At 39.2% G+C, this 21,067-nt stretch overlaps 1 protein-coding gene across 1 annotated transcript in view; it reads left to right on the top strand.

Moving 5' to 3' along the window:
- The window catches only part of LOC135715418 (uncharacterized), a 41,663-nt gene extending 21,115 nt beyond the window's left edge, over positions 1-20,548 (top strand). The window contains exons 3-5 of the mRNA XM_065238698.1: positions 19,351-19,694; positions 19,756-19,929; positions 19,988-20,548. Of these exons, the coding sequence (XP_065094770.1) occupies positions 19,351-19,607 (257 nt within the window). The 3' untranslated portion in view covers positions 19,608-19,694; positions 19,756-19,929; positions 19,988-20,548. The remainder of the gene's footprint in view (positions 1-19,350; positions 19,695-19,755; positions 19,930-19,987) is intronic.
- The last annotated feature ends 519 nt before the right edge of the window (positions 20,549-21,067 follow it).

Genomic DNA, 21,067 nt, shown 5'->3' on the forward strand with positions numbered 1-21,067 from the left:
GAAAGGTTGTTGATGAGTGGGGGAGGGGTTAGGAAAGGTTGTTGATGAGTGGTGGTGGGGGGTTAGGAGAGGTTGTTGAGGGAGGGGAGAGATTGTTGTGAAGGGGGAGGGGGAGAGGTTGTTGTGAAAGGGGGAGGGGGTTTACATCATTATTGTGGTCACGCCGTGATCCACCTTTAGCCGCTGATTTGGTCCTGCTTACTGCAGGACCAAGCAGTGATGCCACATTTTTCAAATTTAGATCTGTATTTTCATCGCAAAAAAATCTTTTTAATCTGTATCTTGCTCACAAAAATCTGTAAAAAAATCTGTATAATTTCCGTTTTATGGTCTCAGTGCGGATTTACGTAAATCTCCATTGAGCAAATTCATAGTTCAAAATAGTTCAGTTTGTTCTAAGTTTAGAATCATAAAAAATTACTAAAGTTTCATTGGCATAGCTAATGGGGGTGACAAGGGGGCCAGGCCTCTTCAGAAATACAAGTGCGGCAAACTTTATAGAAGTTTTGCGAATCTCGTAGCATTTTAATGAAGTTTGCTTTCTAAAGAATTTGTTTATTTTAAAAATCTTGAAATCCTACAATCTTGATGTGTTTTGTATCTCTTCTACAGTGAAAATTTCCGTAATGAATTACCCAAGGGAAATGTCGGCTTCGGCAATACCTAAACGTATTATCGTACACAATGTATCCACATGCCAAAATTAAGCTCTCAAAGACCTTGTTTACCCCCCTGACGAGGTTAAGGTATTGCTGAAGCGAACATTTCCCCTATCAAAAATCCCTAGAATTTGATTTTGTTTTTGTCTGAGATTACGAAAACCTTTATCTGGACATTGGACATAACACAGAACTTTTACTGGAAGTTTAGTCGAATGGCATGCAATAATCTTTATTTCTATAAGTATGCTTTTCAATTATAAAAATATCAAGTTGACTCTTCGACTCACAAACTTTAATCAACCCCTTTGTTGGTTTTCTAAAATGGCTTGTTTATCGATTTGACGAAAAATATATTAAATTAACCTTCATATCTGTAACCATGTGATATGATTAATTAAACAAATAGAAAGGGAAACTAAAATCCCTTATAACGAGACATCAGAACATCTGAACATCAGAAGTCCATTCGAAAGATTCCAAGGCAATTCGCAGCTAAAATAATAATATTCATTTAGTGAAAAATCGATTTGGATTTGATGATCAGATTGAATTCAAGTTGCTTAGAAGGGAAAAAATAATTATTTATCGTAAATAATAAATATAAAAAAAAATAATGAAATTTATTTATGCATTTATTTGAAAAATCTGTATATTTTTCAAAAATCTGTAATCTGCATATACAGATATCTGTATCAAAATATTGAAAAAAAATTGTATCATTACAGATAAATCTGTATAAATATGTGGCATCACTGGGACCAAGTGCCACGCCGTCCGAAGCGAAAATGAGCAAAAGCATGACACCAGCGCTCTTTTATATCTTTTCCGGTTCAGAACCTGATAGGAATTCCCGCAGTTTTTTATGAATGGGGCGGAGCAGAAAGTTACTTTTGTGCAGAATATGTAAAGTAGGATGGACTTTGGATGTTAATATAATTGCATATATAGAGGCACCAGATATGTTTAACCGTCAGTTGTGTTGTGTGTAATTCACCAACTCAATGTCATCAAACATGTCTTCAAAGCAATTTTTTGTTCGAATTTGGTAAAACTTAGTTTTACTAATGATTGTGGTATGTTTAAAATTTATTTCCCGGAAAAAAGGGATCGTCAAAGTCTGGCTCGCTTTCGAGTTATTTTTTGTTGGGGGGGGGATAGGAGAGCTATTTGAAGGTGGGGGGGGGGGTTTAGGAGTGGTATTTGAGAGGGGGGGGGGGGGGGTAGGAGAGGTTTGATTGTGGGGGGGGGGGGGTAGGAGAGGTTTGATTGTGGGGGGGGGGGGGTAGGAGAGGTTTGATGGTGGGGGGGGGTAGGAGAGGTTTATGAGGGGAGGGGGGCGAGGGATTGTTGTGAAGGGCGGAGGGGGTTTACATTATTGCTTTTCCTCACGCCGTGATCCACCTTATGCCGCTGATTTGGTCCAGCTTATTGCAGGACCAAGCGCCACGCCGTTCGAAGCGACAATGAGCAAAAGCATGACAGCAGCGCTGTTTTATATCTTTTCCGGTTCAGAACCTGATAGGATTTCCCGCAGTTTTTTATGAATGGGGTGGAGCAGAAAGTTTCTTTTGTGCAGAATATGTAAAATAGGATGGACTTTGGATGTTAATATAATTGCATATATAGAGGCACCAGATATGTTTTACCGTCAGTTGTGTGTAATTCACCAACTGAATGTCATCAAACATGTCTTCAAGGCAATTTTTTGTTCAAATTTGGTAAAGCTTGGTTTTACTAATGATTGTGGTTTGTTTAAAATTTATTTCCCGGAAAAAAGGGATCGTCAAAGTCTGTCTCGTTTTCGGGTTATTGTTGAGGGGGGTTAGGAGAGATATTTGAGGGGGGGGGGTTTAGGAGTGGTATTTGAGGGGGGGGGGGTAGGAGAGGTATTTGAGGGGGGGTAGGAGGGGTTTGATGGTGGGGAGAGGTTTGATGGTGGGGGGGGGGGGGTAGGAAAGGTTGTTGAGAGGGGGGCCGAGAGATTGTGAAGGGCGTGTGTGCTTTTCCTCATTGTGGTCACGCCGTGATCCACCTTAAGCCGCTGATTTGGTCCTGCTTGCTGCAGGACCAAGCGCCACGCCGTCCGAAGCGTTAATGAGCAGTGGCATGAGAGCAGCGCTGATTTATATCTTTTCAGGTTCAAGCAGAATGATGTGCAACCAAGTGGTATTCGTTTATGATGACTGGGTTTGGGAAAAAGGCTTATTTCATGAAATCAGTGATAAAATTATCATTTGTACATTTTTAAAAGTTTAATTACAGAAAAATTGGAAAAATATTTATTTCAACAGGTTCGTAATGTAATATCCTATCGATTGGCGTATTTGGATTTTAATTTCATCTATAAATGACAAAGTTACAAGCGTTCAAAACCTAACACTCCTTCACCACACATATTTTTTGACTTGCACCCCAGTATAGTCGACAAAGACGTAGTTCTACGTCAAAAAAAACTTTCTTTTTTAATTATCTTACTTTTCTCTTTTACAAAACGTACATGTGATGTTGAAAGCACAAATTAAATGTTTTTTCATTCTATACATTGCTTCATTGGTCAGCCATATTCTAGTGCATTTTGTAGAATGCATTGTGTAATTTCATAATTGTTATCAAAACATGTTTATAACACGAAAAACAAGAACATTACATGTATCGTAAATTGAAGTTATAATTAGGCATGGCAACTCTCAATTGTTTTTTATAACTGATTGTTTTTGATGAAAACTTGCAAACTTACAACATGTTTTCATATGACATTTTTGGAAACATCAGTACAACTGAAATATAACTAATTAATAACATGTTAGAAATAAGTTATATCTCAGATGTATTTATGTTTCTAATAATGACATATGAAAACATGTTGTACATAAGGCTAGCCAGTTTTCACCAAATACAATCAGTTATAAATAAGTTATAAACTGGTAATTGAGACATCCAATATTCAATTATAACTTCAAGATAACAAGTGCTTGTCAGAAAGGTTGAATAATTCACAAACAACAAAACAACGCGTCTAAAAAGGATGTTTTAAAAGCAATTAATTTATAACTTATTTACAACTGGATTTTTTTTTATTTTTCATGCAAGATGTTGCAAGTGTTACTTGGGTCGTGCGTTATTGAATAAGGTGACCAAACTATGCTGCAATACTCCAGCATTGACCTTACATAGGAAATGTACAGCGTTTTTTTTTGTGTACAGATCATGAAAACTATAGCTAAATCGTTATAAAAAACCAAGCATGTTGTATGCTCCGTTGATGATTGTATTATAATGATCACTGAAGGTTAGTTTTGAATCTATGATAACAACTAAATCCCTAACTCTTTCACACTTTTCTATCGCGTGATTTCCTAAAAAGAATGTTATATCTGCTGTGCTTCGTTTTCTACAAATAGCTATTAAATTACATTATTTTACGATCAGGTTTTTGTTGCACCAAATATGTGTATTTCATTCTAGAATGTCCTGATGCCTTCCTTGTTCCTTGTTTCTAGAAGGAGCTTCATGTCGTCGGCATATAGTAAAACTTGTATGTTTTGAAGGATTAAGGATATGTCATTTACAAATAGTATTAACAAAAGGGGGCCCAAAAGGGAGCCTTGCGGGACTCCTGAAGTGACTTGAATGGAATTCGATTTCTTCCCATTGTATCTAACTATTTGTTGGCTATTAGTTAGATATGATTCGAGCTTTTTGAGAAGTCCTGGCTCAATGAGCGGCCTTTGAAGAAACCACCTTGCATGCTAGTGATTCTGTTTTTAATTTGATGGAATATTTTTTCATTAACGATTGCATCAAAGATCTTTAGAATGCAAGAGATAATGGCAATCCCACGGTAATTATGTATGTCAGATTTGTTTCCACTTTTAAAAATAGGCAGTAAAAAAGAACTTTTCCATTTTTTGGAGAAGTTCCCAGACTCCAGCGACTTATTAAAAAGCCAAAACAGTGGGGCCGTAAGTCCTATTGCTAACCTTTTCATAAATACTGGTAGAATCCCGTTAGGTCCTGAACCTTTGGAGTTGTCTAAATTTGTTAAAGCCATTATAATGTCCTCCACTTTGATTTGATTGGCACTAATGTCTCTTGTAAATTCAGGGAAGAATGAAAAATATTCCCGAGCGGGATCTTCATCAGAAAAAGGGGTACAGATGTTTGAAGATGCAATATCAAAGGTCATATTTAGTTGATATCAAATGTTCAAATAGTTATCCAAATTACCATTGTTGTTGAATTTTATGTGTTTTCTGTTTTAGGTTTATTATTTTGATGTGTCGGTTGAACCAAACTGTATGCTTTGACCTGCCTTGACGCCTTCTTCTCTTTAATGGTACCTCATCAAGTATTACTTCAAATAATATTTTGTAGAAAACGTCAACAGCATTTTCGACATTTTGGTTGTTGTTTCTGCTATGATTTTGGTGCTGGTTGTTGATTTTGTCATTGTGGTAGTTGTTGTTGTTACGGATGTTGTTGTTGTGGATGATGTTGTTGCTATTGTTGTAGCCTAAATTGTGACGTGCAAATATTCTGCTTCCTCCGTTTTTTGACCTTGTCAGGCAATTGACTCACTCAAGCGGCGTGATACACGAGCGTCGTATTCCGTCCAATTTGGTCTCCGCACCGTCCGGGTATAAATAAGTCTCCACCCTGAGTCAGTGGTATCGGCATGATTTGTGTTTTTGATTTCGATTTCCAGGCTGGGGCATGAGCTAGCTGACGGAGTGAAAGGTGCGTTATGAAAATGTGCTATATTAGCAGAAATGGACTTCAATTCATCAAGAAAATTCAACTGTAGCTTTGGATTGCCGTGCATTGGCGTACTAGAATTCATGTCCATCGTGAGACTTGAGAGTTACTTGAGTGCTTCTAGTGCCCATAATAAGCTGGCCCACATTCATATGGAAAATTTAAACTTTTATTTTTGTGTGCCAATCTACCCCATAAGCACTTTTTTTTTATTTCACTGAGGTGGAACTCGAGGTGATCAATGGCTTCATGCACAACTTCCATATTGTTTTGCTGAGTTGAACGATGGACAACCTGGGTATTATTATTAATGCTGTCGGCCAATAGCTTCTGTTGCTCCGTCAGCGATGTTATGTCGAAATTGAACGCAACGAGCGTTTAACATGAGCTACAACAAGGCAGCACATATGACTGTGGATCAGTTTAGCTATCCCTTTTTCTAATAGAACCGTGCAGTACAGTTACTCCCACGAAGGCTGCAGAAACGTTCGCTGACATCCGACGCAGGTCCACGTTACCGTATCGACGGTATAATCTAGCGAGAAAATTTCACTGCTCATGTTAAATACAAACAGTACACACAAAAAAGCGAATTGTCGACAACAAAAATTTCAAACGCACGTGTCCGGGATGGGCTACAAAATGGTGAGTTGACAACCTGGAAGGAGCGGAATACCTAGCCCTGGTCCTCACAAGTTCCTACTTCACGAGTCATATGATAACAAAAGACTACCAGCTGAAACATGGACACAGCTGGGTGGCGTAACCTGGGCAATGTTGCCAGTCCGGCAATAGCAAAGTGAAGAGGTGTGACGTGAACACTGGCGTGGTAACCATAGAACGGTGATAGAGGAAATGCGTCACCAACCCTGAGCGTCTGTTCACCATGGAGGTGCGGCTCAAAACAGCGTCTGTTCTCCATGTTAGGAGTGGCTGATCACCGTCCTAGTGCCAGCGTGGGTCTCTAAACAGAGCTGTGCACGATGATCCCCCGGCGAGACAGGGGGTTGGGGCAGGCCCAACAAGCCGCCCTGAAAAAAAAACAAAGTTGCAAATACAGAACAAAGAAATACGGATCGGAATAATCCGCACAGACCTACGCGACGAAATAAGGACTACAATTGGAAACTCGGAACATGGAACTGCAAATCGCTTGACTTCCAAGGCTGCGATAGGTTAATCTATGACGAACTTCAACCACGCAGCTTCGAAGTTGTAGCACTGCAGGAACTTTGCTGGACGGGACAAAAGGTATGGAAAAGAGGGCATCGACCGGCTACTTTCTACCAGAGCTATGGCACCACCAACGAGCTGGGAACCGGCTTTGTAGTGCTGGGTAAGATGCGGCAACGCGTGATTGGTTGGCAGCCGATCAACGCGAGGATGTGCAAGTTGAGGATTAAGGGCCGTTTTTTCAACTACAGTATCATCAACGTGCACTGCCCACACGAAGGGAGACCCGACGACTAGAAAGAAGCGTTCCATGCGCAGCTGGAGCAGGTGTACGAGGCTGTTCGCAACGGGACGTCAAAATCGTCATCGGTGACATGAACGCTCAGGTAGGACGGGAGGCAATTTATAGACCAGCAATCGGGCCAAACAGTCTGCATGCCGTATCGAACAACAACTGCCAACGATGCGTGAACTTTGCAGCCTCTCAGGGTATGGTAGTTCCAAGTATCTGACCTGACCTGACCAACACACAGAAAACCAAATCGATCACGTTCTAATCGACGGGAAATTCTTCTCCGACATTATCAACGTCCGCACGTACCGCAGTGCGAACATAGATTCGGACCACTACCTAGTTGCAGTATGCATGCGCTCAAAACTCTCGACGGTGCGTTACACACGTGGAAGTCAAACGCCGCGACCCAACATTGAGCAACTACGGGACGCCGGAGTTGCCCAGACCAACGCGCAGCAGCTGAAAGTTGCACTACCCACGGAAAAGCAGCTTGGCGCAGCTTCTCTTGAAGATGGCTGGAGGGACATCCATTCCGCCATAGGTAGTACTGCTACAGCGGCACTAGATACTGCAATCCTAGACCGAAGAAATGACTGGTTTGACGGCAAATGCAAACTGTTAGTAGAGGAGAAGAATGCAGCACGGGCGAGAATGCTGCAACACCGCACGAGATTGAATGTGGAGCGATACAGACAAGCGCGGAACAGACAAAACTCGGTTTTCCGAAGGAAGAAGCGTCAGCAGGAAGACAGTGATCGCGAGGCGATGGAAAATCTGCACCGCGTAAACGACACACGGAAGTTCTATGATATGTTCAAGGACTTAGACGGTAACCTTCTCACAAACGAGTGTGAGGTGATTGAGAGGTGGAAGCAGTACTATGACGAGCACCTTAACAGTGAAGCAGCAGAAAACGAAGGTGGCACGGCAACAGACCTTGGAGCACGCGCAGAAGACGACAGGCTACCGGCCCCTGATCTTCAAGAAGTTGAGGAGGAGATCGGTCGGCTGAAGAACAACAAAGCAGCTGGTGTAGATCAACTACCAAATGAGCTATTAAAATACGGTGGTGAAGCACTGGATAGAGCGCTGCACTGGGTAATTGCCAAGATTTGGGAGGAGGAGATATTACCGGAGGAGTGGATGGAAGGTATCATATGCCCAATCTACAAAAAGGGCGACAAGTTGGATTGCTGCAACTACCACGCGATAACACTGCTGAGCGCCGCCTACAAGGTACTCTCCCAAATTCTATGCCGCCGTCTGTCACCATTTGCAAGAGAGTTCTTAGGGCAATACCAGGCGGGATTCATGGGTGCCCGCGCTACCACGGACCAAATTTTTCCGATTCGGCAGGTTCTGCAGAAATGCCGCGAAAATAACGTGCCCACACATCATTTGTTCATCGATTTCAAATCCGCATACGACACAATCGATCGAGATCAGCTATGGCAGATTATGCCCGAGTACGGATTTCCGGATAAACTGACGTGATTGGTCAAGGCGACGATGGATGAAGTGATGTGCGTGGTTCGAGTATCGGGGACACTCTCGAGTCCCTTTGAATTTCGAAGGGGGTTACGACAAGGTGATGGACTTTCGTGTTTGCTGTTCAACATCACGTTAGAAGGTGTGATCAGAAGAGCTGGGATAGACACGAGTGGCACGATATTCAGGAAGTCCATCCAGCACATTATGGCACGGAACTTTGAGATGATGGCGGAAACGTACATCAGATTGAAGGCTGAAGCTAGGCGGATAGGACTTGCCATCAACGCATCAAAGACAAAATACATGAAAGCAGTGGTGTTTCCGTAACCTCAATCTACCTGTGCACCAACTCTCAAAACATAAACAATTATCAAAATATTGCTTGCAATGGATAGATATCGAATATACTAGGAGATTAAGCGTATTTTTCAACCGATTCGAGTATGAATATGGCATTAAATCTGGTTTTGAAAATTGGTGCACAGGTAAAAAGTGAGGTTACGGGACGCCACTGCATACAAGGAAGAGGTTCTAGGGAAGACAATGTTAGCCTCCCACCCCGAGTTCAGATTGACGGTGACGAAATCGAAGTGGTCGATGAGTTCGTGTATTTGGGCTCACTGGTGACCGCCAAAAATGATACCAGCAGAGAAATTCAAAGGCGTATTATGGCAGGGAATCGTGCCTACTTTGGAGTCCGGAGAACGCTCCGGTTGAATAAAATTCGCCACCGCACGAAGTTGACTGTCTACAAGACGCTGATTAGACCGGTGGTCCTCTACGGCCACGAGACCTGGACTATGCTCGTGGAGGACCAACGCGCCCTTGGTGTTTTCGAACGGAAGGTGTTGCGTACCATCTACGGTGGAGTGCAGATGGAGGACGGAACGTGGACGAGGCGAATGAACCACGAATTGCACCAGCTGCTGGGAGAACCATCCATCGTCCACATTGCAAAAATTGGGCGACTATGGTGGGCTAGATACGTCGTCAGAATGCCACACGACGACCCAGTAAAAATGATTCTAGAAAGCGACCCAACAGGAACAAGAAGAAGAGGCGCGCAGCGGGCAAGGTGGATCGACCAAGTAGAAGATGACCTGCGGACCCTTCGCAGACTATGAGGCTGGCGAACTGTGGCCATGGATCGAGTAGAGTGGAGACGACTTCTTCGGACAGCAGAGGACAACAAGCCCTTAGCCTGATTGGTATAGTAAGTACGTGGCCGAGAACGAATTAAAAACGCGTCTACACTTCTGACGAAGCTTTTCTCCGAATGTATTAGAAGTTCTCCTGGAATTCTTCTCTCAATCTTCCTTTGATCCAAAAATATATATGGGAGCATAGAAAATAAATCCAAAGCTCAACTTCATATTAATTTTTGGAGAATTATTAGGGTATGTAAAGGAAGATTACTTGCATTTGAGAGAAGAATTTCAGGAGAACTTCAAAGAAATTCGGAGAAGAAATTTGTAGAGAATTCTTTCCGTAGGTACTGTTTTTCGAATGGCCTTTGAATTATCCTCAGTATTCTCATGAAATTAATAGCATTTAAACTTAGAAATTCGAGTTCCATTTAATTTTCCTTTTTATATAAAGCACTCTCTACGAATTCTACTCAAAACTGTTTTAGAGTTCTCCTAAGGTTTCCTGAAATCGGAAATACATCAAAACTACCTTGAACGCAACTCTCTGAATTGCTTTGAAGTTATCCCTATAAAAAATCCCATAAAATGCCTTTAGAAAAGTTCAAGGGCCTTGGAAATTTTTCAATGCCTTCATGAGCCCGAATTTTTGTTTGCTTTTTTCTACACTGTGTTATTAAAATAGGAGCTAGGTACCCGGACTCCCTGTCGTCGAGCACTTAAGGGTTTACCCCTTTTTTATCTTGGGATCTGGGTTCTTCAAAAATCTGTAAAAATATTCATTATCCAGAACCTGAAAACGCACTAATCTTTAAAATACGTTTGGTTAGTAAATTGATAATATGCTAAGCAATTATTAATTTTTTTGAGGATTCTAGGTTTATCCAGGAAAAATAAAATTCCCTGATTTGAAGTTGATTCCTAGTTTTCCAGTTTTGTTCTGATAGTAGACACCCAGATAGAATGTTTTATATAGTAATTCATGTGAAAGTTATTCATAAGAATTAAAAATGTGTTAGCTTAATGTTATACCAGCGCCGGTGGTGTAGTGGAAAGCGTGACTGCTTTCTCATCCAAATGTTACTGGGTTCAATCCCAGCCGAGGTCGGTGGTATTTTTCTGAGGCATACAAATCTCTGGTCACGTTTTCCTTAGGAAAGGGAAGTAAAAACGTTGGTACCGGCCCATATGTGGTGATGAATTGGTGCGATATCCTACGCAGGTGTGGAAACGGCCTTGATGATGATGATGATGGTCCCACCTCTTACCCCTACAAAGGTTTGAGCTGGACGATTTATCTTTAAGATAATTGAATATGACATGTTAACCAGGTTGGCAAACAAAATCGAACTGGTTTCAGTTACAGATATAAATTCCCTCTAGAGTTTACAGTTGCTTCACAGCGATATAAATGTGGAAAAGCTCAGGCGTCCACCTCTTAGTTCGCCTTTTTGTCCACCTAAATATTCATAAGTATTACAAGCAATCAAGAGTTAATGAACAATCAACAAAGCATCCCTTTGACCATTCATTTATTTATTTATTTATTTATTCGTCAATCAATCAAATCGTAGACTACATATTAACATTAAGACTTATGTTCTATGACTTCGCAGGGTTCTGAAATATATTTTTAATTCTGTTGAGGGCATATTTAGGTCAATCATTTCACAATGATGATTATAAACAGTCATCATCTGATTTACCGGTCCAAATTTAGCGTAATTGGTCCGATGGCGATCTACTGTGAACAACTGTCGATTGCGTAATTGTCGGGAAGGTGCATACAAATTTAACCTTGACAATAGATCAGCTGAGTCAATGCGTTGCGAAATGATATTGTTTAATAAAGAAATCTTTGCGTAATCCCGACGTTCTTTCAATGTTTGAATGCTGATCAGCAAGCAACGTGCTTCATATGACGGGAGAGGAAAAGCCGTCCAACCTAACTTACGTAATGCATATAATAAAAATTGCTTTTGGATTGACTCTATTCGTTCTTCATGCTTTTTCATATAGGGTGACCAAACAACGCTACAATATTCTAAAATTGACCTCACATAAGCAACGTAAAGTGATTTAATTGTATAAGGATCTTTAAAGTGGAGACCGAAACGTTTTATAAAATTAAGCATATTGCCTGCTCTATGTATTATTGTGTTATAATGGTCCACAAATGTCAATTTAGAATCTAGAATAACACCTAAATCTCTTACATTTTCACATTTTTGAACATTTTCATTACCTAATGTAATACAAAGATTTTGTTTGTTTAGTTTTCTACTGTACGTTATAAGATTACATTTTTTGATATTTAGTTTCAATAATCTTTTACTACACCATCTGTAAAAAACATTTATTTCATTCTGAAACACATTCATATCGTTATAGCTTCCTATTTCTAAAAATAGCTTCATGTCATCAGCGTATATAAGTACCTTGATATTTTTTTAAAATAAGAGAGACGTCATTAATGTACAAAATAAAAAGAAGAGGACCTAGGTGCGATCCCTGGGGAACCCCTGACGTGACATGAATTGGCTTAGATGTTTTTTCGTTGAATCTTACAATTTGCTGGCGATCAACTAAATACGATCTAATCCAGGTGATGAGCTCCATCTCAATTCCCATTTTTTCTAATTTAAAAATCAGCATTGGGATATCAATTCTGTCAAACGCTTTGCTGAAGTCTGTATATAGAGCTTCTACTTGGTTACCTCTGTCCATTGCATTTAATATTATATTAATTATCCTATTACACTAGCAACCCCGCAATCTGATGCTATCATAATTTTCAGCAATGTCAGGAATGCTCACGAACCCCTAACATTTGCCAGAAAACTTACTACTAACTCAAGGTATCTTTCAAATAAGCTTCAAAATTGCATTTTTTTTTTTATCAAATGTTAAATTCAGTCCTCTATATCCGTAATACGCGCGCGAGGCTCAAACCTTTGTAGACTACTTTTTTTTTTAATTAATCTACTATTAAATCAAATATTAAAAATCCATCATCACCCTCGTGGCGAACAGAATTAGTTTTTGCAGTGCTACAATAATTATTAAAAAGTCGTTATGACAGCTATCCATATAAAATAATCCATTAGAAATAACTTCGTCAAGATACATAATTTGTCAATTCATAAAAAAAAAATCACTGGATAACTGTTCAAAAGACAGTTTTAACGTGTGAAATGCAATATATTTTAAATTTTGTAAGTGTTGCTAAACGTTTGATATGTCTAGGCATCGAATTGAAAACATTAATTCCTTTATAATATAATGAATTTTGTGAAGCACAAGTCAAGAAATGTGGTGTTCTTATTTCAACCGCGTTTCTAGTATTATGTCTATGAAAGTCACTTCCTCTTTCAATTCGATCACACAAATATCGAGGCAGCAAACCGTTAACTACTTTAAAAATGAACATCATAGTCAAATATACAATTCTTTGCTTCACCGACAACCATTGCGTCTAACATCAAAGTTGAGGAAGTAAATCTATTACATCTCAAAATCAAACGCATTATTTTATTCTGCAAGCGCTGTAATCTCGATATTTGTGTTGCATTGGCCAGAAATAAAATGCAAGGGCAAAAGTCAAGATGAGGAGAGATGATTGATTTGTATAGCTGTATTTTACTGGCAATAGTTAAATCGTTTTTCAGTCGACATAGAATTCCGGCACATTCGATTGCCGTCAATGGATGGCAATCGATGTCCGTTGGTGATTGGCACTAGATTGAGGAATAGAGACCGACGTTAAGGGGTTACGCCTACCTGCAAGACCGAAAAAAAGCGAAAGTTTGGATTTTTTTCTCGAAAACGACGCAACATATTGAAAATCGGTTTTCTGTCGTTTATTGAACACACATTAAATGGTACATTTATCAGTCGATGCTGTAAAAACGAGATCCTGGTGCCCCGCACGGCTGCTTCCCGTGGACGATGTTCTAAAAAACGTTTTTTGCGGTGCCAACTTCGGTTTGTGATGTAATCATCTAAAATAAAAAATAAAAACCATGCCAAATCGTTAAGCATGTGTTAAACTAGTCCTTGATCGTTCGGTTTTTTTTAAATTTTTTTGACAAAATGGCGGCTTTGCAAAGTTGAAGTGCCGATTTTTGATCCTTAAAATTTGTCTTTGATCGGCTGTAAAAAATCGAAATTAAATGATAGACGAAATCCGAACGATCGTGGACTGCACAAAATAGTACTGAACAGAAATCAAAACGAATCGGACGAATCGAATGTATACATTTCGAGAAATTTTTGGCACCGGTTTTGAAAAAAGTTTCAAGTTGGGTTTAGTCCACTATAAGTGAATATGTTTGTACGTCGCATAACTTTCACAATTTTCATCGGATCAACTTGATCTTTTGAGGAAATATTCTTGACTTTATATACTTTCGATAAGGACAATAAAAAAAAATCGATTTTTTGAAAGTTTGCAGGTAGGCGTAACCCCTTAAATAAAGGAATGAATGAACTTAATATTATACTGTAACTATAAAATGGAGGAAGGAATAAGAGCACCGTTCATTTAAAGCACTTGAAAAGCACCGTTTATTTATAGTACCATAATGCACCAAAATTCAGACACGTAGTCCATATATCCGGACATTTTTAAAAGTTTATTATTGTGACAAAATATGTTTCAAATGCCACGTAAATTGTATTATGATCCTATAGTGTTGTCCACGATCATCTATTATAATTATTAAGCTGCCTAGTCTATGCAATATTTAATTGCAAATGAATTGTCCAGATTAAAAAACCGTCCGGATTCGACGCATTACACGGTTTGTTTTGTAGAAAAAATTCAACATAAAAAAATCGGCACACATCTAAGAATATATTTTTACCAATTATTTGCCTCCTTAATTGAAATAATCGGCAACTTTTTTTTTAAGTTTTTTTTTTTAGCATTTAAACTATAGTTTCAGAATGGTAGCTTTTGAATATCCAATACATTGGTAGTAAGAGCCCTCATCCCACCCTTTGATTAAAAAAAGGACAGCAGAGCGGTAGAAAACATGTAAAACAGAAGAGTAGAGAAACCGAGGTAAGTAGAGAAGTTGGAGGATACGTAGGCTTTTCGATTAAATAAAATTAAAAGATTGTATTCAAGTAACAATTTTAAGCTAATGAATATTTGCGTTTAAAGGTGTATATAAATAACAAATTTAGATGATAAAAATAACCATAAAAGAGAGCTTAACGACGTGTTCGGGGTACCATCCAAACCATTTGTGGGATAGTTTACCCATCCGGGATACAGTTCGTGTGGAGTGACAAGTTGACAACTGAACAAAGTCGATCGGATTCATGTCGATGTTGTCTATTTGTCAATTTGTCACTCGCAACATAGTTTACACATTTTTGGGTAGGTTCAGTTTTGACCGATCTGGGTGGATTCTACCCAAATTTGGGTTGTTTTGAAATATGTCCTCCTTTTTAAACCTTGCATCTTTTCCAGTAACGTATTCATAAAATTGTTTTCAAAGAGCGTTGTTTGCAGAGCTTATTTGTTTAATTATGTCGCAACCTCATCTTATCTAGCAAATGCCATTCGATGGTGGGACTAGGAGTATACTACTGCTGTCAACCCCCCTACATTTAGGCTGCGGTTCATTTGGTGAATTTTCACTTAAATTTGACAGATGGAAAATTTTCAAATAAACCTGAAATCTCGCCTGAAACTCAACCAGACTTATTTTAGACAAACCAGGAATCAATTCCTCTAGGACTTTCTTTACCCCCTGACGGTAATAGGTTAAGGTATTGCCGAAGCCGACATTTCCCCTATCAAAAATAAATTATGAAGGCTAGTTTGATGCATTTTTCAAAAGTATAACGAGAAGATGAATTGAATTGGTAACGACTACAAGTTATGAACAATCTCAATTGAACATTAGCAAATTATGTAATGTTCTCCTTTTCAAGTTTGTGATATGGTAACCCTATATATAGCATGCAATACTTAAGGCACTATTTTGCTGATAGTCTTCCGGAACACTCTTGTCAGAAATTCAAGGGATCGATATGAATGAAAAGTAGCGAGAAACCGTAACGCAATAGCCAGGTGAACCCTTGGAGTGACTGCAAAGCGGAAAACGGTATCTTGCTTCTCGATATTTTCCTTTACCTGAAATATTAAACAGAACAATTCGCGGATGGGTATTCTAGACTTCAAGCATATAGTAGAACGAAATTGTTCTCAATTTTTAAAATCAAACTTTATCTGTGCTAAAATTGATTCGAAGCTTTCGATGTTCATTAGATGTTCTTCCAAGTCATGCTCTACTCTTTTTGACAGGAACGGATTCACGTATACAGGTTTGCTTCTCAACCTTCGTATTTCCTCGAGCTCTACACGTTCAAGATCATCTAGCAATGGTATGGCTGTTAACAATCTTTTTCTGACTGAATTATTCACTTTTTTACCAAGCATTTAATTTTTTTCGTGTTTTTACAAGAAACAATTACTAGATACCATGCTAGACAAATTTCATAACAGATATATTTGAGTTGACTCACTAAATGCCCAACACCAAACATATGACCGGCTGGTTGCCATATGTCGTGACATATTTGTTAAAACAGAAATGTCTAGTGGAGACAGCGGGTTAAACGACCTTTACTGGAGTTAGTTACGGGTAATTTTAACCAGATGTAAGGTAAAGTTGAAGTTACAAAGCTTGTACACAAGTCTGTCAGGCCAAACATTGTCAAACGCATTTTCAACGTCTAACAAGGCCATGGCTGTAGACTTGGATACAGCTTTGTTACTTCGGATGTTATTCATCACCCGAACTAGCTGGTGATTGGTGGAGTGCCCCTTTCTGAATCCAAACTGTTCCGGAAGGAGAATATTATTTTTCTTGATAACTTGAGCAAACGAATGAGAATGAGTTTCTCGAACAATTTGCTCAGTGCTGAAAAGAGGCTGATAGGTCTGTAGCTTGAAGGCAATGTTGGATCCATAGCCGCTAGTCCACTGCTGGCGGCACACTGTCGAGGGCAGTAGACGGCGATGAACTGGACGTATCCAGTGGATGACTGTATCTCCACACCAAGGGCCTCGATGATAGAGGTGCGGATATGGGACAGAGAGCACCGGACATGTTGACGAAAATTTCCATCAGTTCGTCCGCTGAGAACAGATCGGGGTTGTTGTTTTGCGCTGTTGGTTGTCTCCAGAATCCAGGGGGGATTGACAGCTTTGGCCAGCAGAATCACCGGAAGCTTCTTGAGGGAGGGGGGGGGGTTGCACCCGCGAATTCGCTTGCCTTTGCTGGGGAGCACGAAGAGGCGGGAAATCCTCCATCCTGAATGCTGGGGTTCTGTTCTTCTTGCGTCCTGGTTGATTATTGTTTGACGCCTGCTTTCGGATGCGTTTGAAATCCTCGCGTTTGGAGCATTGTCTGTCGGAACCTTGATGTGCACCATCACAGTTTGCGCATTTTAACGTCACGGCACCATCCGCAGGGCAGTCAGAAGTGGCGTGTTCGTGAGCGCAGTTGCTGCAGCGTGGATTGATGTTGCAGTTGCGGGTACCGTGTCCAAAATTGAGGCACCGCTGGCACTGTGTTACGTCACGATGACGCCACGGTATGGCTCCCACCGTACGATGATGGAGTAGATCGATCGGATGGCTTGCAGCGTCCCTTTCTGGAAGTGCACCAGGAAAAGACAATCCGGGTACGTCTTCACGTTTTCGTCTCTCCTTGTCATTCGGAAGACAGCGATTGGGGCTAGCTTGTACCGGTTTATTTCAGCTTCGACCATCTTGCGGCCGAAGTTTGGTAGACCCTGATGACTACCTTGAAGGGCTTCTCACCGGGGATGTCGTGCGTGAAAAATTCCACCTTGGAATCCTTCAGATATTTCACGGCCACTTCATACTCCGCTTTCGTTCGAAGCGACAGACAGAGCGGCTCGTAAACTTTGGTGACTACCCTAATAAACAAATACCATAAACGAACTGTATCCTGGATGGGTAAACTATCTCACAAATAGTTTGGATGATACCCCGAATACGTCGTTAAGCTCTCTTTTATGGTTATTTTTATTAGGGTAACCTGCTATTTCAATTTTTCAGTGTACCACATGGCAACACCACTACTACTGGATTGTACCACATGGCAACACTACTACTGGATTGAACTAGCATTTTCACCAAATGTATTAGAATGTTTTGGTTCTATCTCTTTCACTCTACTCAAAACTGAAATGCATAAAAAAAAATGACAAAATGATACACTCTTTGCACACTGTCAAAGAATCATTGTACACAAAATCAACTTTGTTCAAATCAAAACAAAAAAACTAACCCATCTGGTGGATGATGGCACAAGTTTACAAGAAAATTCTATTACAGTGAACCACATTATTTAAATGGATTTCTTCGCCAGTTAGTCGTCTGTCACTTCGTTTGTGCTATAAGAGTAGGTAATTTTTTTGCTGGTGTTAAATGGAAACTACTATATGCAATTTACTCAAATTTGGGTTATTGGGTTGAACCCCGGAATTGAGGGAAAAGTAGTTAATTTTGGGTAGTTTTTCATCTCCGTGTACACGGACAGAAAATTGTTTGCATTGAACCAAACAAAACTTTAGTTGTATTTAAACAAACAATTCCGGTTGAAATTATATTGCATTTTGTTGTTTCAATAATACTTATTCATATAAATTCAAAGTAGGATTCTTTTTGTTTTAATAAGCCACTTTTCAACTGCAACTATTGTAAAAATAACTATATTCTATTATTAATCCAACAATAGTTCATTTTAATTTAGCATTTATTTGCTGTGTCCATTCCCCGGGCCATGAATGCAAAAATAACTACCAACCATTCCCTCGTTTTCACCCGGACAAAAGTGTAAACAATAACAAAACTTGTGAATTTCGGGAAATAAGTGCAAAATTTCCGAAAATCTTGAGACTTGAGGTAAGTAAGTATGCTGCAGTTCAAGCTGCAGTTGCTAAATATAATCAATTTTCTGTTTTTTTCCTTGATTTTTTTTCGTCGATCTTGTTTTCCGTACTGAGTACCAATGCTCCTGACGCCAGGAAGGCAGCTCCCACACCTGGACCCTACATATCGACCCATCAACTAATTAACCGGGGACCAACGGCTTTACTTCCCTTCCGAAGGATGATCAGTGAAAAAGATAACAAAACATAAAAAAATGCCATATTATTTCCGGAGTGATTTGAGATTTGGGCGTACTTGCATTTGTAAACAAATACGTCAATCACCGATTTCTCGCGAATAAAAGCTCAATCTCGAAAAGTATTAACACTATGCGGTAGAGGAATGATTCCTCTATCATTTGGTATAGTTTGTTTGTGAGATTGAGCTTTTATTCAAAAGAAATCAGTGATTGACGTGTTTGTTTTCAAAAGCAATTACACCCAAATCTCAAATCACCACGGATTTTTGAATCAATAAACATATTTTTATTTCTACTGCGTGAATTTTCAGACTTCATAAAATAAATATGATTGAATCAACAAGAAATCTCTTTTAAAAACAAACATATTTTTATTGTTGACCCAGCTGCCAAATTTGACAGCTTACGTCAAAACCATGAAAGCTCTTGTAAATTCGAAAAGATTTTCTTTTTGATTTAACAATCCATGGGTTTTGAGGAACAAAAATACTGGATTGTTGAAACAATAATGATTTCTTTTTGCAGCCAAAACAAAATGAAATTCTTATTGATTTTACGTCAAATATTATTACGTTTAAAATATTTTTTTCTGCGTGTAGTATTTACTCAATCAATGACGTTTTTTTCTTACTCATATTGTATATTTACAGCCACAGCAACTGTTCAAATCGCTAAGCCTACCATTGTAGGAGACTCTGGTGAAGGTTTGGAGGAATCAGCAGATTCAGAAACACTCTATGATCTAGTAGATGACGGCGATGACTTTTGGCATACATCTGTTGGAAAGTTTAAATTCACTATTGACAATCTGCCACAATCTTTACAATACATCCATCAGCTGTTGAAAGAAATTCCTACCATTGATAAACCGGACATTTTGTACTACACACTACAGTGCTTGAAATAATGTCCTCCATGGCGATGCATTTACCAAGGCGGCACGTGATGATCGTGGATTTTTCATTTGGTGCCAGGAGAATCTACTTATCAAAAAGTAAACTTATTGATCTCTATTTATAATAATTTAACGTTAATTACTCTTGAATTGTTTGTAGCCTGTGGGATGTTTGCAACGCTGAACACTCGCACATTTGCGGAGGTATCCGTACCTATACTTTTACATTGTGTAACTTTACCCTTGGGTTCGGATGTATTTTGGAACGTTGTTCAAGATGCTTTTCATCATAATGACTGGCGTGTTAGGTTCAAGGCCGTAGAACGAGTTACAGGTAATTATTGATATACACATTAGATATGTCAGCATCAGTAAAATACTTTCTTTTTTAGTTCTTACAAGATTTATGGATTCAACACCACTGCGTTCAGAAGTTAGTTTACAAGCCTCTCTTGCAACCGCCTTCTGCCATCTCATTGCAGCGTGTGACGATTTAAACGTTCACGTCGCACAGCGAGCTACTTTGTACCTCGGTACCATTCATGACAAAGCCATACAGGCTTTAATGTATTGCTTAGAATCACAATTTGATATGTTTATTGTTGACCGACCAGTAGTATTACAATCAGTGTATCAGTTACATAATATGCTTTCTGACAGAAAAGTACTGTCATGGGAGTTCTTTCTTAATCGATTCGATACACTATTTGTTGAAGCACAAGTAAATTTGGAGAAAAATGGCGACATTTCGCATCTTCGAGATTTGCGTAATTCCGAAAATGGAAGTGAAATTCTATCTACAAAAATCAATAAAGCCCGCGAAGCACTAAGCCAATCCGATACGACTGGAAGTATGTCTAAAACACTGAGTGCTTCGTTTGGTACTAAATGGCCATATAAACGGACAATGTCAGCACCGGCTACGATCATCCCTAGACAGGAGTCAAAAATAGGTATTGTAACGACAACCTTGTTATAAATCGTATGGATTTAATAATAGAAGATACACTAAATATACGATTCATAAGAGCACAGAATGCACATGTATTGAGATGTTAAGATACCGTAAATTGCATACTCAAGCGCACCGACTTATCTCTAAAATTATTATTATTTTTATGTGATGTATGAAGTAAATCGGCTAGCGAAAAGTCATCGTGAGTAGGTGTATTTCATTAAGGTTGTTTTTTGAGTGTATTTGTGGAAATTATGTTTTCAAAGATGAATGTTGTGTTCAAAGTTGGTTGAATCAATTTGAATAGCTTACACGCACGATCAACAAAAGATATAAATATTCTGTATCTACCAGGAAGTGTGCATTCCACAAAGAGAAAGTCGGCGAAGATAATCGGTCAATTTTACTTAGGACGTAATGCAATGTTCAGCTTGAATTGCGTAATCCATTTTCTCCAATGTTAACTGAAGCAGTGTGGAACAAACGAAAAGTTTGCATAGCACACTTCCTGGTAGAT

The sequence above is a fragment of the Ochlerotatus camptorhynchus genome, unplaced genomic scaffold, assembly GCF_037179485.1.
Source record: "Ochlerotatus camptorhynchus isolate MF236.1 unplaced genomic scaffold, CSIRO-AGI_Acam_v1.1 ptg000896l, whole genome shotgun sequence".
In the NCBI taxonomy this organism is placed as follows: domain Eukaryota; kingdom Metazoa; phylum Arthropoda; class Insecta; order Diptera; family Culicidae; genus Ochlerotatus; species Ochlerotatus camptorhynchus.